General features: G+C 26.9%; 1 protein-coding gene across 2 annotated transcripts in view; it reads right to left on the bottom strand.

Moving 5' to 3' along the window:
- The window catches only part of LOC129958130 (G-protein coupled receptor-associated protein LMBRD2-like), a 44317-nt gene extending 30196 nt beyond the window's left edge, over nt 1-14121 (bottom strand). For both annotated transcript variants that reach the window (XM_056070329.1, XM_056070330.1), the window contains exons 1-5: nt 14084-14121; nt 11821-12032; nt 8216-8366; nt 6288-6393; nt 5630-5797 (exon numbers count right to left, since the gene is read on the bottom strand). In XM_056070329.1, the coding sequence (XP_055926304.1) occupies nt 5630-5797; nt 6288-6393; nt 8216-8366; nt 11821-11994 (599 nt within the window). In that variant the 5' untranslated portion in view covers nt 11995-12032; nt 14084-14121. The remainder of the gene's footprint in view (nt 1-5629; nt 5798-6287; nt 6394-8215; nt 8367-11820; nt 12033-14083) is intronic.
- Between the last annotated feature and the right edge of the window lie 5718 nt (nt 14122-19839).

The raw sequence follows: 19839 nt of genomic DNA, 5'->3' as shown, positions 1-19839 counted from the left end.
TATAAAGTTGAATTTTAGAGAGAAATTAATTCACATGACAGTGTTTCAGCTGTTAGTTTTTACAATATCTAAGAGTTCAAATTTCTTCATCAATTCACGCAGCTTATATTGACATTGTATCAATTTAAACAGGAACACTGCAATACTGATCTTACATTCTAAGTATAAACAAATTATTTTTGAGTATGCAAAGCATTAAACAATATAGAAAAATATTTTGATATGTAGCCGGATTCTAATGATAGCAGGAAATTGAATTATAAATTAAATAAATTTATATTATAATTTAATGGTGTAAATTTCTTTCAATTTATTTTGCTCATAAATTTTTAAATAACTGAATTATTCTATGCAATCAGAGCATGATCAACTATTTTGGATTGAAATAATTGAAACCACAACTTAGTTCCCAATTTAAATGCAGAGATGCATTTTGGAATTTCATCCAAATATATCAGAATAAGTGGTAATACCTAATTAGGAAATGTAGCATCTGCATGTAACACACTTTATAGTTTTATTGCATTTACTTTAAAAAATAATAAAATTTTGCAGAAATCAGATATTGCAGCATGAATGCATTGCTAATATTTTTATCCAACACATTCATATCCGTACCATAATATGATAGTGTCACCAGTTACCCTAACTACACTACTGTGTTAAATTTTCATTTTATATTTGATTTCTTTTAATCAGAAAGGTAGTTCACTTATTTTGTAGGAGAAAATATTTAAATACATATTAAGATCTTGAATACCTTATTAAAAATGGATTCTTCCTCCCCAGCTGTATACTTGACACATTAAATAGAATGCAACCATTCTTATTGACAGTATCAATAAAAAGCTGCATTTCGATTACTTTGCATTGTGCAAATTCTATGAAATTTAATTTTTTTAATTGACAAATGGTGAAAAATTTCAGTAAAAAATTTTTGGGATGCACATACTAAGAAGAATATGTATAACATATCTGCAAGTTCTTAGAAATTTATTTTAATTATTACTCAGAAATATGTGCAAGAAGGTATGCTTACAATATCCATGCAAAACATATGGAGCTGTAGATTCTCCACAAGAGCCAATGAAAATACATGTTGCTTCAAAACAACTATGGAGCTAAAAAGGGCTAATGTGCAATAAAGGGCTAATCCTTCAAATACTTCTAAAAATATGAATTTACTACTTTTAAATTTGTAATCAATTTTATTTTATATCCATACTTTTAACTCATTAAGTTTTAATAAACAAAACAGCGATTTGTATATAAAAATTTAGGATTTAGGCTGCTTTTACTCTTTTAAACACATTCACTTCTTATTTTATGCATCACAAAGAATACTCATTTGTCCTATTTTGCAGACTGAAAATGAAATTGCAAACTGTGATATTAATATTGTGCACAGAAAAGTAATATATTTTTCTAGTTAAAGTTCGAACTTCGTTTATTACAAATAATTGCTTAGTATTTCCTACTGTTTTAATATTTTGCATGCATGTTGAAAGTTCAATTTTCTACTGAGAATTTACATTATTCAATATAAATTGTTGCATTTTAGAAAAATATACTTAGAATTTTATATGTATTCTATTACTTAATGATAACAAAAAAGTCAGTTTCTTTCTAGACACATATACAAAAATGTAAAGAATTGTCTATCTTTGAATTAAAAATCTTAAATTAAGCAAAACTGGGCACAGGTTATAAAGCACAGGTTTAATGTGCAAACATTATGAATCACTTATACATTAATTCATTTTTAATGTCAGCATAAAGATTAACTTAATGTGCTTATAATTGAGATAATGTTACACTGAAAAGTAAACCTTTCAAAATAAAGACCTGATGAAGATTGTTAGTGCACCCTGGTACATCAGAAGGAAAATACTTCACGATGACCACCAAATTAAACCTGTTTCGGAATGCATTAAAAGAACACAATTAAGTTCTTAAATACCCCAGATTTGTAACGAGTTCCACTTAAAACTACCCCAGATTTGTAACGAGTTACTTTAACTGTCAGCATATGATCCTGCTGTGCCCAGCTACAGAAAATGACCTAGAGCTGCAATTGACAATATTTACATTAATTTTCCTTCCGTAAAAAGACTGAGAATTTTCTAACTCTGTTACCAATCTAGTGGATTAAAATTTTTCAAAATTATTCTTGTTTAGCTACGATGAGCTACACGATTAGTTGATTAGTTTTTCAAAAATAACTAATCAAAATAGCTAATTCAGTCCCATAGTAAAAGGCACATGCAACTTAATTCATTCAAGTTTTCTAATCCTCCATAAATAATCAAAATACTATTTTCTATAAATAATTATATCATAAAAAATATTAATTTAATAATTACACTGAATTTCATGAAGTTAAGAGTTTACGCGCTCGTCTAAACTAGTTTCAATTAATTTTAATCTTTCCCTAAGCTTACAAATTATAACTGTCATTCCAAATTATGACGTGGAGTTGCTCATGACCACTTTGTAACACTGTGGAACTATGAAACATCACGACGGTATGTTTCGTCTCTGTCCGATTTTCTAAAGAAAGGCAAAAAATTTTTGAAAGAATTTTTTTTTTTTTCTTTTTCTAATAAACCCCTTTAAATTTTCTCTTGTGGATAAACATTATTTATCATCGTGGAAGACTCAAAATATATCTTTTACAATATTTTTCGATTGTGCAAGACGTCAAAATATATTGTTTTCAATGTTTTTACATTATCTATCAATTGTGCAAGACATCAATATATATTGTTTTCAATGTTTTTACGATAATTACCACTCTCGTTCTTATATGTAACATAAAATGAATGAAATTTTTTAATGATGTCAGTAATTATAATTAATATTTATCATCCTTTAAGTTATATTTGTAATTACTTTTCGTGCTTAAAAATACAAAAATATGATTCAAGTATTAAGTTAATGAACATTTGTTTCTGCATTATAAAAGAGTTATATATAAATTAAAACTTTCTGCAAGTTGTTAATTTTATTTAAGTAATTTTTGCAATTTTTTTAAAAATGGAGCTTTTATATCTTTAATTATCTTTCTTTTTAAAATTAAATAATAATTCACGTATTAAAAGTTATTCAAGTATTAAAGCTTATTTAATGCTAAAATGAGTAAAATATTAATTGAAACCATCTTTAAATGAATTTACTTTAAGTAATTTTGAATATTTTTTAAAAAAAGCTTCCATATTTTTAATTATTTTTCTTATAAAAATTAAATTATATTAATTAAAACTATTTATAAATAGTTTATTTTAAAGTAATTTTAAAAGATTTTTTTTTTTTTTTTTAAATCTAACCCAGGACAGAACTTGAATACTGTAAATGTTAAGCCCACACCTTATCCACTGCGCTGTTAGAGCTGTCGAAAACAGCGAAACTTTATTAGTAAACTATAGTGAAAATGTGAGGGCCCTTTTCTTGAAATTGGCTGGCTGTTGCATTTCAAAATTTTAATAAATGAACATCCTAAACGCATAACTACCATTATGCTTAATTTCATACTAAACTCAATTTTCCAACTCATCTCCTTGCGAGAGAGTTTCTAGGCTTTGAAAACAAGTGCCCCCCCCCCCAGCTTAGATACGAATTGCTATTTCGCATTTACAATTTTAAAAGAATTATTCAAACAAAGCTTCATTTTTTTTGAAACTTTATTTTAAAAAATTATTTAAAAAGAACAATATTTTAAAAATTATTTAAAAAAGAACAATATAAATAAAATTTATTTATATTGTTTTTTTTTTTTTTTTACTCTCAAGAACCTTTCCTTTTGTATTTTACTCTTACATTTTTATCTTGTTTAAAATTTCTTTTTAAATATATTAAATTAATTCTTTTGGATAGTTTATTGTGGATTTCAAAAATTTCACGTTTCACCCAGATTTTCATTTCCTACTTTTTATATCCTTTTTTTTTTTTTTTTTTTTTTTTTAGAAATTTTACATTTTTTAGGTCATTTTAAAAGAACATCTAAAAAAATTATTCATAATTATAATACAGGTAAATGAAAAAAGCATTCTTTTTAATTAAATTTTAATTAAATTAATAGCACTAATTTTAAATAAATAGATTCTCTTACTTTTTGGGTTTAAAATCTGATTCTTAAATGAACAATTATAATATAAATAATTTTCCGAATCGTTCATTTACCGAAAGCATTGAATAAATGAATGTTGAATGAATCACCATCATGAATATGGTGATAGTATGAAATTTCTAAATGTTCCGTTAAGAAAGAAACACAGCTTCTCTGAATATTCTTTTATTTATTAACTATATAAACACATGCTATGCATTATATTAATAAACAAACCTTACAGAAGGTCATAGAATCCTTTAAATGTCTTACAATTCATCTTGCGAATTCACATAAATTGCTATCATATTTTGTCCTCTTCTTTCTTCCATATTTACAAAAATCGCCCTTTCCCCACCAATCTTCGTAGTATCCTCTTTGATTTCTAGCACAAGGATATTTTGTCTTTCATCAGTTTTCTCCCAGATCAGAGCAACATTTTTAGATTGCTCATTTGGCTGTCACTGATATTAACCCAAATTATTGAGTTCATTTGATTGTTCAGGAGCCAGTCACAGTACTCATTACTGGAAATCTAAAGAACACTCTCACTTTAAAAAAAAAAATTTTCCTTCTTTTCTCAGACTTTTGTTTTTCTTGAAATGTCTTCCAGTGCATTTGGTTTATATTTATGGACTTTCGAAGGATTATGTGTTTCTTTACAATTATTCCTGAAGTAAAGACATTTCTGCTTAAGGATTAAAATTGACCCTGTCATTTTGCTATCTTCCTCGATATACCCCATTAAAAGAAGTAATCCAAAATTTTAAAATTTCATCAGCAGTAAATGCTTTCCCAGAAGAGATACATTTTTATTTTACTGAGATTTTTAGATCTAATGCCTATTGAGTATATCTATTCTACTATATCTATTGAGCATATCTAAAATGGTTAGTAATGCTTTTGAAAAGAACATTTTAAAGAAGGCAATTTTACTAGGCAGGTAACTGTCACTGATACTCCAACCAACATCTCCTACAATAGTAAAATATTAATGGAATCGCCTTCTTTCTCTGTTGGAGTCCTCTAACAAAATATTACATCTTCCTTTTTTATTTCTCTATCTCCAATAATTACACAATAGTCTAATTCTCCCATCTTGAAATCTGAACCATTATTATTAAATTTTCCACAATCTGTATCTTGTATTGCAATTTCCGCCAGTGTAAGTTCTATGCCATATCAACCCACTTCTGTTAATACCATATAAAGGAACGAGGGGAAAACCAAAATGTTTTCGACCCAGTACACTTTAAAAATGAAATTATTCTTACTCATTCAACATAACCAACAATTGCTGGACATATTTACGAAAATTTTTTCCATCTACGTCCTTCTCAAATACATTTACAAGCATTACGCTAAGATAATATTTTAGAGCCCAAATAAGGTTCAAACTTTTAGATTTGGATGTGTATGTGATTATCAGTGCATCTCAAATATTTATTTGATTTATTTTATTTAAGGTTTGTATTGTGATATATGAATCTTCTACTACATGAAACATGCAAAAAAGGTACTTACCCATCCAAATTACTGTTTGGTTGTAAAACAACATATATTAATAGAGTACCAAAAATGAGAAGATAACTTCCATAATAAATGGCATTCTCTACAAGAGCCGTTTTAAGTTTTCCAGATATGGTAAAGTCTCCAGCAGTTGAATATGATTGCATCATAGGAAGTATTATCCTAGAAAGAAAACATTAATTGTGATTGAGACATATTATTACTATTGTTGTTTCTTAAAAGTAAAATTCCAAAAGAATTTAAGTATAAATCTTGGAAAGAAAAGAAAAAAATTAAAGGATTCTCTTTTGAACACTAATTTTTGTACTTAAATATGACAGTCATTTATGTCATTCGCATAAATATGAATATAGTACGAAATAGCTACGAAATTTACAGAACTTATAGCTACGAAATTTAGAGAACAGCAAGCAGGCCAAAGATTCTTAATTTTTTGATAAAAAAAACCTCTTGATATAATAATTAAAAAAAAGACAGATAAACTTCAAATGCTTACAGTTCTAAATTAAAAAGTTACTTTACAACGACAATAATAATAATAAACCAAAAAAATGAATGCTCTGCAACCATTAAATGTTTTTCTACTAATACATAATTATTCTCTAGATTCTCTCAAGAACAAAAGTAGTATTTTATTTATCATTTATATTACCATGTAAGTGTTTGAGCTGTCCAGTAAACAACCCTCCATAAACTCTGCAAAACTTCATCAGAAACATAACTCCATGGCACTTGGCAAGCATTTTCAAAGGACACTCCTAAAAAAATTATTTGAATTATATTTAAATCAATAAATATTGAATTCAAAAATATGCTATGCAATTTAATATAGTTTTTAATTTTACACAATAAAATTTACAAGTACGTATCGTGAAAGGTACAGCACACACACACACAAAAAAAACACCTGTGATTTTCATATCAAATTAAAACAGGAAAGTTATAAAATGATGCACCTTTGTATTAAGTAAGAATATAAGAATGCAGCAGCTTACACTATTTTATAAAATAAAATAATACTTCATCTTACGAATGTACAGAAATATTCATAAAAAATCGCATGATTTAGTCTCAATGAAAGGGGGAGGGGAAATGAAATGTCAATACTCTCTGTACACCAATATGAATATATTCATCTGGGACTTTTAAAAAAACCTTCTATGATTTACGATTATCATTCTTTTAATTTCTAAATGAAAATTACTAAATATCCAACAAATATTTGATGTTTTTGTTTATAATTTTAACCAGACAAGCATGCCTGTATCTCATGCAATACTTATTCCTGACATTAATAACTTACTTACCTGTCTAAAGATGGTCATTGAATAATATCATAAAAAGATACAAATCTGAGAAAATTTCTCATACTTCATGGGGAGTTGGTCATTAGTTAATATAACATGTGTATAACAGAGTTTAAAATAATCTGAAGTTATACCTCTATTTTAACTATTACTGAAAGTGCCTGATAAACTGCTTTTCACAAAGCAGGAACCCATTCTTCCTCCAAATACCTTTTTATATATATATAATTAACCATTTTAATGCTTAACTCAATGTAAAAGAAAGAGAGAGAAATTTTCAAAATAAATTGAATATCTTCGATAAGCATTTTGTATATAGATTCGGTTTATTTTCAATATAATAAGGTTACAAAACTGTATACACAAGTGTATATTGAAAAGTAGATGAAAATTTATTTTGTATTCCCAAAACTTAAAATACAGAAAAAATTTTTGCTAAATTTTAATATGTAAAGAAATCCAAAACAAACCACATTTTTCAATGATTCTAAACTTAACTTTTTTAAAGTTGATCAAATTATCTTTCAAATAGTCCTTAATCATCATAAAAATATCTGCTATGAAGCTCAGATGGCAACTGAATGAAAGTTGAAGGAAATCAATAAAACTATTTGGTACTAAGCACAGTAAATTTGCCAATAAAATATCAACATAAATGGTAAAATTTCCCTCATTTAATTTTAAAAGTTTTAAAATGTCAAGTATAATATGAAAATAATATAAAATTTTTAGCAGATCCCACTGTAAGTTATAAATCAAATCTTAGCATGGTTTCTTGATACTAAGACATGATAAGCTTGAAAGATCAGATTGGCAAGGCATATGTCGATTTTAAGTCAAAGATAAAGTCTCTTAAATCATCATTGTTAATCTTGTACACCTACATGTGCACAGATTTTTTTTCTTAAGATTATGAAATTTTAACTGCTTAGTATCTCTTAAGAACACAGAATAAAAAAATTAAAAAATAGATGGAAATTTTCACTCAATATTTAAGGCATTTCATCATTAATTATAATCACAATTTCAAAATTAAACAAATGAATATGGGTTTATTAAGATTTTAAACGACTTTGCTAAAAAAAATATCAAAATGCTAAAATAATATCATCTAAGTATAAAGTTAGAAAACCAAAAAACATGAAATAAAATCTCCAATAAAAAAGAATGATTTAAAGATGATAAAAGCCCTAAAAAGAGAACAAAAACCTATTGTTACAAAACCTAAATGCTAAAATAAATTTAAGAATATAATGAAAATTTATAAAATTACCTTGAAAATCAGCAATATTTTGAACACTTTTATTCTGTTCAATTGAAGATGCATTGCTGATTACACTACTATTTGTAGGTGTTTCTGTAGTAACAATAAAGTAAGGTGTTGTAGCATCAAAGTTATCTCTGAGGCATTGCCGGTAAGCCGTCTAAAAACATATAAAACAGATAAATTAATGATTTCTAAGCATTCAGAATTTTCAATTATGTTGAAAATTTTCCACTTTTCACACAGTTTAAGTCAGAAGTTTTTCATTACTCTATAATACAACACATAAGGGAGACCAGGAAGAGACTGGGAATATTCAGGGAAAAATTTTTTCACTAGGACAGAAATGGGAATTTTCAAATCAAACAAGCAACAAACAAACACACACACAAACATTAAAGTTTATTGTAAATTACAACATTAATTTTATTCTATATTATGTTTGGTACAATCCATATCAGATGAAAAATATGCCCAACTAATAGTGCCAACTATCTTTCTGATGGACACAATTTTGAAATTATGGTTTGTTCATAAATGATAGAACAGTCAGTTTCTTGAGAGAAGATGAAATTTCCTTTTTTTTATTTCTCCTCATGAATAGTAGTTTAAAGCTATTCAAATATTCCTCATGTTTGCTCTAAACTCTTCCAACATAGTAAATAATGCATTTTTTTTTTTTTTTTGTAAAACATTTAACTAAGACAAAATAATTTAAACCTGTATGGGGTTTACCTTTTATGTGAATCCATTTCTTGTATATTATTTATTTGACATGGATTTTACAATATATAGTAATGATTAAATTGTATTATATCAATGCTTTCATCAGAAGTAATGATATTTGAACAGAAATAATGATATTTCTTGAACAGAAATAAGATATTTCTTGTATTCTTTCCTTCGTTTCCAATTCCTCTTTTTTAGGGATATCAGTCAGAATATTTACTCACTTTTTTTTTTTTTTTTGAATATAAATTCTTTTTTTGCTGTAAGTGTAACTTAAGTGTTCAAGTAATACTTTTTACTTTAAAAAAATACTGCAGGACCTATAAACTTATTTTCTTGGAGTTTGTATCCTTTTGAGTTATATGTATATGATGGTCAAATAACAGAATCAGTCTCTATCTCATCATATTTGGCAAACAGACAAAAATTTAAATCAAAGAACTGGCATTTTCTGCCCAATATTGGTTAAAGCTATCTCAGAGAAGACTAACTTCATTGCAACAAGTTTTCTATAGCCGTTTCAAATACAAGCAACTAAGCATTGTACTTTGTTTCTTCCTCCCATTTAAATATTCACAAGATTGGTCAAAATATTCATTTCAAATTGGAAGAGCTTGAATATTTTCAAGCATATTCCTAAATTCTAATTTCCTAGACAGATCTAAATAATATAGATATCTAATATATACATGTTATACAACTTATGAGAAAGGAGCAGGCAATGAATTCTTTTTAAATGACAGTTTTATTTTCCTTCTTCATTAATACTAGAAAAGAGCAGATGATGAGTTAGTTCTGTTTCAATGTTAATTTCACTTTTCTTCTTCAATAACATGGAAAAGGTTCCATTTATAGATACATACAATTACATGTAATTGTTAATGCAAGGCAGAAAGAAGATAATAGAAGTATGGGAATACATTGAAAGCGTATATAGTTTTAAATAGAGATTACCCAAAATTTAGAAAAGCAACCAATTTAGTTTAGATGTGTGATTTACACAAGATATTGCAGCTTCGTATGCGATAGATAAAACTACTGAAGATAAGACTCTGAGAAAACAGGTGCCCACAAAATTTAGATGTTAAAGTTTTTTTTTTTTTTTTTACTTTTTTAATGTTTGAATTCAAGTGGTTAAAAAATTAATTTTTAAAATGTGGATAAATTAAATTTAATGTGTGTGTGTGTGTGTGTGTGTATAAACACATTTTAACAATTGCATGGCTGAAGAGAAGACACTTTTGAATTTTGAATTTCAGTTTATTTCACTATGGGAAGCATAATTTATGTACAAGGAAAAAGCGACAAGATATGTCAGTCTACAGAAGAGCAAAAAAGAGGCTGAAATTTTCTCTTCAATGGTCTGACAGGGATTTCTTTGACACATATATATTTAGGATAGGGAAATCTAGGTATCTTTAAAAGAATGTGCTAAAACATTAAGGATTTATATATATATATATATATATATATATATATATATATATATATATATATATATATATATATATATATATATATATATATATATATATATATATATATATACTAAAATTGGTATTAACTTTTAAATTTCTCATCCAGCTTTCAAGCACAAATAATCTCTTAAAATCTAAAATATTTAATAATAATTAAGTATAATAGGTGCTTAGTACAGTGTAAGTAACATCTTAGTATAGCACGAAGATCCAAGGCAAAAATTAATGTCATTCCAAATTCATACTTTGCATGTCTCTAAAATCTTATAGAAAAGAATACTTTCTGGCATATTACATATAATAAGTGAATTTTATGTAAAATTTAAAGTAGAATTTTTAAAATATTAACCTTGTATTTTAAAGAATATTAGTTTAGATAGAACATAATGGTGCGTAATCAATAACTGTAACCTGCAGGATCATTTTAGTCTTTTTTAATATTTTGTCTACTGCATTTAACAGTGCTGATCCCCTATATTCATACTTTTCTTATGACAAGCCATTAGTAATAGAAATTTAACAAGTTTCTCAATAATTTGAAACTTCAAAGCAGTGCAAAATGCAGTCTTTTTTTAATATTTCTAATTTTTAAAAGTTTTATTGCACATTTTGTTAAGAAATTGTCTCTAGAAATAACTATTTCAGCTCAATTATATTGTAAACATGAACACTTCATACAAAAGCAATTATAGTACATCCATCATTTATTGAGTATATGTGTTTATCATTATTGAGTAAGTTTTTATTTTTATAGCATAATGCTTCATCTTTATTCTAACTCTTAAAATCTTCTTACTCTGGCAAACATGCATTCTGAAAATTAGATTATCAGTTTAACTGCATAACAGAAAATGGTTTAAAGCATGTTCTTAGAAAATCAGATCAAACAGGAATTTTTTAAGAAAGATAACGAATCAAGATAGCTTAAATACATTAGCAATAATTTCAATTGCTGAAATATTAATATTAAAATATCACAAATATCTATACAGAAAAAAAATTCACCTCACTTAAAGAGAGAGAAGACAAACAGGAGGAGTTAATATAATTTCAAAATAATTTTTAATAATGTTAATAAATAAATCTGAATTTTGCTTGCACTTACTTTAGTTCTACAAAATTTTAGTTATAAATAAATACCATAATAAATTTCAAACATGAACATTGAAATTAATATATACAGCATCCTCACAATTACAACCCACAAATAACTACTGGCAGTAAAACCCAGTATATATCAGTATTTTTGAATTAAAAACTTTTACATTAAAAACATTTTTGTGTACTTTTGGATGACAAAGTTCTAAAGAAACTGAAAAATTCTTTAATTCTTTCATTTTGCAAGCATATTGTTCTCAGCAGAAACTTAGTAAATAAGTAATTCTAATATTTAATGTGAAAACTTACCGATGATACATCCAAAGGTAAGATGCATATTATGATGAAGGCAAAGTACCATGCAATAAAAACATTGGCAGTAACTAAAATGTGATGCTTTCTACAGTTGCCATATTTTTGTAACAAATAAACAACAATAAAAAATATTAGCACAATTTCAAGCACAAAGGGACCAATGATCATGTTTTGTTGCTCTTTTTGTCAGAGATCTAAAGAGAATGCTGCAATAAAAAGAAACTGAAATTAAAATTCAAACTCCTACCCAACAAGTAATATATTATCTATGAAAATAAAATATATAAATAGCAAAAATAGTTTTTTTCCCCCCCTTCACATCTTCAAAGTCTAAATGCTATGGAAATAAAAAAAAAATTCTGCAGAAATAATATTATATATATATATATATATATATACAGACTCAATTGAGTAAGTTTCATATACCTTGCTTATATATATGCCAAAATATCAAATATATATGCCACATTTGGTTTGTACAGAGACCACCAATGCTTTACCAATGTCAACTCCACTCATGTTCTATTGAATTAGTTTACATATTATGAATGGTAATTGGGCAAGACATGCAATTATTTGCTTTGGGAGTTTTTCCACACATGCCTTAAATGTTACTAAATATTTTCCATTCACCTCATGCACCATATATCACTCTCTTTGAAATTTCCTGTGAACTGAAGCAGAGATGTTCATTTTAGCTTCAGGATTCACAGTATCTTCCTCATTACAAAATTGCTATCAAATCCAAATAATATATCATAAATGTTGTATTTAATCAAATCTTTCCACTTCTATTTATGACTATTTTGGGTTCTTTTTCAAGTCATTTTGTAACCTTTTTGATATATCTAACATATATTAATTCCAAATATAATATAAATTAATTAGTCCATTAACATATTTGTCAGAAGCCTATTCAAAACATTGTAATCGTATGGTTTTATGAAAGTTTTAATTTTAATTTCTTGTATTAAGTCCAGCATTTCCAACTATTGGTCCAAAATGTGCATAAACAATAAAATATGTATATTTTCAGATATACTATAAGATAGATAGTAGTAAAATTTCTATACTAAAACTCAAAATAGACAATATCAATTCATGTATGTAACAGAATACAGTGAAAGGTTAAAAATTACACTGAAAAGTGAGCACTTTACACAAAAGTTTTAATAAAATATTTGGAAATGAAATTTCTAAGAATGAATAAAAAATCTAAACTAAATTTCTGTAATCAATCAAATTGCTCTTCTGTAATATAAACTAATCTTTTTCTTTAAACTGATTTTAAAATATTGCCATTTTGAGATATTTGCCAAGAGTAAACAACAGAGAAAATAATACTATAATAAATATAAAGACTAATTAAAAATCAAATACAGGATAAATTAAAATTCCTGTTTTTATCTCAATAAGCATGCAATTGAAAATTACAGTAAGAACAGAATTTGTAAAAATATACAAAAAACATATTAATATTTAGAATGCAAAATTCTGTGGTTCAATCTGGATATATTTCAAATTGAAAATTTTTCACTCATAAAAAATTTCCATGTCAACTAAAGCTTAATGGTTTTACACTTGTGATGTCATATCATTTTTTCCTCCTGTGAGAATGCAAAAGATACTACAATTAAAGTGACATGACACATTTAATATGTACAATGTGATGATTTGACTCTTCTCTTTGCTTTTGTCTTTATAAATTATTCTTATAGATAGATTTCATAAATATAATTAAAAACTTAATCCAGTAATCTCATAATACATTTTACTACAAACTGTATCCTGAGAAACCATCTGAATACTAAATACTTCTGAATACGGAATTTTTTGAAAAAATCCCAGTCACTGTACATATATCGAAAAAAAAAAAATATATAAAGACAGAAAGAAAATTTGTATGTCGTAATAAACACCAAAATGACTAAGGAGAAATGAAGCATGTGCTCTTATTTAAATATACAGCATTTAATGGAAAATGTCATCTTTCAGAAAAAATTTAACTTCTCGGTTTATATATATATTTTAAATTATTTCGAAAAAGTTTATTTTAATTGTTAATGAATAATTTTCTAATAAAACAACAATAGTGGTTAAGTTTGGGGTAAGTGCGGAAAATTAAGAGTTAATAGAATTTATTATCGAAAGTCATAAAATAGTATTACAAACTTCCTTGCTTAATTATTTAGCAAAGTCTTATAACTAAAAGAAACAAAATTAATCAAGTGCGAGAGCAATCAAAAAGTAAACATACGGTTGATGAAAACAGAAACATACGACGGCACGGCAAAGAAAAGGCAGACGAATTCACGTTTCCGATTAAGATTACGATTAAAATAAAGACGATTTAGATTACAGGCTTCAAATATGACTTATAATTTGAGAAAAGAGATTTCATGTGATGTTCATTTCTTAAACCATAAGTTTTAACTAGGATTAAAATCAATAATTTCCATTGCTATTTTCTTAATTTATATCCAATAAAAAGGACTTGAGGACACCACATTGTGCCTTATATTGGCCTTCATAATACTGATCATGACTTTTCACATTTTTTTGAACCTGTGTTTAGGGATGACGAATAGTTTACGAAGCGGTTATTACGTAACCAATATCATAAATTCACAAAAACCAGTGATCAATACTTTTCAAAGAGGAGTGTTATTCAAATCCTTGACACGATTTTACTGGTGATATTTCGATTACAGATTTTGGATCACGATAGAAAGTAACAATCGATACGATCTGTCCAATGGAAGATCTCGAACGAAACAGAAAAGGAGAAATCTGTGAACGGATTGAAAAGTGAACGGAGCAGTTATTCTTGGTATTATCGTATCATTGAATTTTATATCTCTGAAATTTATAGGAACGGTGACTTCACTGGAAAGTGTGAAGTAGGGATGACGAATATTTTACGAGCGGTTATTACGTAACCAATATCAAAATGTCAGAAATACAAGTGATCAATACTTTTCAAAGAGGGGTGTGATTCAAATCCTTGATACGATCTTACTGGTGATATTTCGGTTACAGGTTTTGGATCACGATAGAAAGTAACAATCGTTACGATATCACTGAAATTTGCCGGAGCGGTGACTTCACTGGAAAGTAACAATCGATACGATCTGTCCAATGGAAGCTCTCGAAAAAAAATCTGTGAATGGATTGAAAAGTGAACGGACCGGTTTCGGTTATTGAAATTATTGTATTATTGAATTGCATATCACTGAAATTTATCCGAGCGGTGATTTCACTGGAAAGTGCGAAGTCACCGCTCCACTTTACGGGGGTGACCTTCGATATTCGCATATGATGATGCACTATTCCATACAGATCATTTTTAATTGCTCGTGACATGATTGACTTTGATTACATATATTCTGTTGACTGCTGGCACCATCTATTGGTAGAATATAGAACTAAAGTAAACATTTTTAAGAAATTACATAAATTTTTAATTCACCTTTTCCAGAAAATGGTTCACTCCAATAAATAAATTAAATAAATAGTTTTGAGAAAAAAAAATTAAGAAGTAAGTTGAAACAGATAAATTAATTCAATCACACGTTATTTAAATTAGTAAATTAAGTATTAATTACAATTAATAAATTTTATATTTAATATTAAGTAATAATTTTTAATTAATAATATGATTGAAATAACAGATATTTGGAACATATATTTAAAAATAACAATAGCAATATTATTTGTTATTCAAAAAATCGTGGATTATGCATCTCTAGTGTGAAGTCGCCGCTCCACTTCATGAGAGTGATCTTCACTTTCCGAAATTTGCATTTGATGATTCACTATTCCATACAAATCATTTTTAATTGCTTGTGACTTTACTTTACTCATATTCTGTTTACTGCTAGCGCCATCTATTGGTAGAACATAGAACTAAAGTAAACATTTTAAAGAAATGACATATATATCTAATTCAAATTTTTCAAAAAATGGTTTACTCCAATAAAGAAATTAAATAAATAGTTTTGAAAAAAAATCAAATTTAAGATGTAAGCTGAAAGATATAAATTAATTCAATCACACGTTACTTAAATTAGTAAATTAAGTATTAATTACAATTAATAAATTTTATTTTTAATATTAAGTAATAATTTTTATTTAATAATATGATTGAAATAACAGATATTTGGAACAAATATTTAAAAATAACAATAGCTAAATTATTTGTTATTCAAAATATCGTGGATTATGCATCTCTACCTTGACTTTCCGATATTCGCCTTTGACGATGCACTATTCCTTAAAGATCATTTTTAATTGCTTGTGACATGACTTTGATGGCGTACATTCTGCTGGCGCCATCTATTGGTAAATTAAAGAACTAAAGTCAACATTTTAAAGAAATGACATATATATTTAATTAACATTTTTCAGAAAATGGTTTACTCCAATAAAGAAATTAAATAAATAGTTTTGATAAAAAATCAAATTTAAGAAGTAAGCTGAAATAGGTAAATTAATTCAATCACACGTTACTTAAATTAGTAAATTAAGTATCGATTAAATTAATAAATTTTATATTTAATACAAAGTAATAATTTTTAATTAATAATATGATTGAAATAACAGATATTTGGAACAAATATTTAAAAATAATTATAGCAAAATTATTTTTATTCAAAAAATCGTGGATTATGTATCTCTAATTTATTATCTGTTCAAATTGGAGGGTTACTGCAATGTTTCGTATACTAAAAATTTAAAAAATTTGTCCGTGTGCGTAGTTACCCGACATAAATTTAATTTTCTAATTAGATGGAGCATTAAAAACCATTTTAAATGAAAATAGAGATGGGAAAAAGTTTTGCAGATGGAAAAGAGTCTCATGAAAGGAAGAAGTTTAAGAAGCTGTGGACGATTTAATATATCATGACTCTTTACAAACGTATATTAAAAGTAGAAATTTGCGATTTGTCTGCGACTTATTACTGTTCTAAATTTTACTTGAGAAAATTTCGAATCTGCAGAGTAGAAACAAAACAGTAATGTGAAAATTCTGTTTTAGAGAAGATGAAAAACATTTTTGAATTAAAAAAAAAAGAAAAAAACGTTTTTATCTTTTATTGGAAAGTTATTTATTGCTCATAGTAATGCATATTCTACTGGAAAACTAAAATGTTTAACCAATCTTTTGGCGAATTTTTCATGGTTTCTACAAAAATATGCAGGAATGAAAGTTTATGTATCTATTTTTTTCAATACTTGAGTTATACAATGAAAACACTCTAGTGGCAACTCTTCGCTCCAAATAAAGTCGCCAACCTAAAAGGCTTTTATTTTTTTAAAGACAAATTAAGTTTTAAAACAATTCCTAATTCATTTCTTCTGATACAGGGAATTTAAGACTTATCTAAAGAGAAAGTATTTTTTTTATTCGGACACTCCTAAATTTAAAAGTTCTTTTTATATATATATTAAAAATGGACACCTATGAGGCTGAAAAATTCATTTTTAGTAAAATAATAAATCGAATAATTTCAGATTTTTAAGCTTAAATGGAAACATTTTAATGAAAAGGATTTAAAAATTATTGTTGCGAATTAACCTTTTGCAACACGTGTTCTTCCTATTCGTTAATAAGGTCATCACAGCAATCCTCAGAACCTTCGTGTTCGATTAATCAGAAATCAGACTTGATTCTAACTAGCCTGGAGAGCTCTGATTAATCATCTTTCGCTTCTGCTTCGACGAAAAAAATCAACTGTGTTCTATTACTTTTACTAAGTCTACTGCAAACGAAGCATTTGATAATAATATCTCGGTTTTAATTTCTCCAGTCGCATTAAAACCGATAAGAGAATCTGATACAGAATTTTTCCATTGATATTTTACCGTCACATTCATCCATAACACAGTTCTCGTCATATAATATGGCCACATTCATTGATACTTACAATAAGTAACATATTACCTCTATTTTAATTTGAAATCTTTTATCACTTCGTGATATAATGGGCATAATTTTGAGGTTGTATTAAAGGGAAGAATTGTCATTTTCATTAATCCAGCTTCGTAAGCATGACAAATAATAATGTCAAACCAGAATTTTTCTTCTTTGTCTTCATTATTTGATCAACATTTACTTGCCATTAATCGAAAATTAAACATTTTATCTATGTTTTAGCATCAATGTGAAGGAAATTCCCAGATATGTAAAATAATGCTGCTGTTCGCTTGTTTATTGGAACCTGCTTGTTCATTCTAATCTCCAAATGCTAAAGAGATTTCTCATTTGCAATCACACATAAAATAAATGCGAATAGATTCTTTTCAATTTTCTGTCTTTTTTTTAACACTTTCCAATTACAGTTTTATTTGGTAGAACACGGATAAACAATCCGCTTTTGATCATTCTAAAAGCATTTTTATTTCCATATCATGGCAAACCCATCGAGAGCTTCACCAACTAATCTTCACATGAAATATTATTGAAATTTAATATTTTATGACACAATAATTTCAATTTTATACAGCTTCTAAATCAAGTCATTCACATCTGGCAGATAAATTTTCGCTGCCCAAAACATATGCAATTTCCTTCTACTTTATGTTGAAACATCGGTTTGCTAACACGAATTTAGTTTATGTTAGAATACTTTTTTTTTTGGCATTGCTTGACATTACAGAGTTTAAAATTTTTGTTCTTTTTTAAAATCTCACCTTTTTTCTCAAAGAATTTATTTATTTGCGTTCTTTAGCAATTGAAATATTCGATTAACTTTCTTCCCAATTTTCCGTTCTGAAGATAAACGTTGTTTTCTTCCCACATAGAGAGATGAATTGTTAAAAGCGTTCCAGTGCTGTTTTTTTTTTTTTTTTTTTTTTTTTTTTTAATTCACTTACTTTCTGTTCCCTTTTATTCCTTCGTCTTTCTCTAAATAAAAGATATAAAGTCAGGGAGATGAAAACGCCGGAGAAATTCGAGTGGCCATTCTTAACGATTAACATAATGTCTGTGGACAAACAAATTCTAGACCAAACAAAAGTGGGCATTATGAGGGGTGACCACTTCCAAAATACTCGAGTATAACAAGTAAAACCTATCTATTCGTTTTGGTTTGTTATGGGTGGATTTTTTAATTTTTTTTTTATTATTATTATCAGCAAGGAAAAATTTCTTTCAATAAGGTTCTGTTTTCGCGTGATTTGTAGAAGCTAATTTTTATAATCTGCAGCTAAACATTTCGTTAACGTTACGTTGTTACAGACTAACGAGAAAGAGAAAAATCATTAACGAAGAAAAGCGAGAGAGAGAGACAGAAAAGCACAAGAATGCATTTTCATGCATCTTTGTTCATTTTCAGTTACGTATTTATTTTAAAAAGAAATTCTTTTGGTTTTTTTAAATTTTTACCCTGGATTACATGAATTATTAAAAGTTTTAGGAAAGATTTTGCATATCTACAGCCAAAGACAACTTGATTTGCCCTTGACAACATATAAATGAATTTAAGAAATGTAGAAAAAATAACGATAAAAATATATCTTGAACTTAATATTTAATCAAAAACAATGAATAAAAATATTCGTTTTATAATTAAAATTTCTTTAATCTCCAAGTGAATATTATAAGCAGTATATCAATGACAAAATTAGTCAAAATTTTACTGATAAAAGTAAAAAATAGTAATAATTTGATTGCAATATATGCAATTTAGATTTAAAGCACGAAAAAAATTTCTCTTACCATATTATTCCAGTTCTTGTGATACATATTCATACGAATATTCCCTTTAAAATATCTATATTTCCGTAAGCATGCTTCAAACTACTTTTTCAGCTTGTGTTAGTGCAATTTGTGATTCCATCTTTTTCAGAGTTCAAATTACACGCCGTTTAGCAATTTTTAATTTCCTGAATAATCACGAATAAATTTGAAAGAGCGTCGGTGAAAACTGATGCCTATTTGCCAAATGACCATTTTGGTTAACTGATATGTGATTGTTCTCGGAAATTGAAAGCGAGGGATAGGTATGAGTA

This window comes from Argiope bruennichi, chromosome X1 (genome assembly GCF_947563725.1).
Source record: "Argiope bruennichi chromosome X1, qqArgBrue1.1, whole genome shotgun sequence".
Classification (NCBI taxonomy): domain Eukaryota; kingdom Metazoa; phylum Arthropoda; class Arachnida; order Araneae; family Araneidae; genus Argiope; species Argiope bruennichi.
Note: the sequence above shows the minus strand (reverse complement) of the source record. Positions and strands in the feature narration are given on the sequence as shown.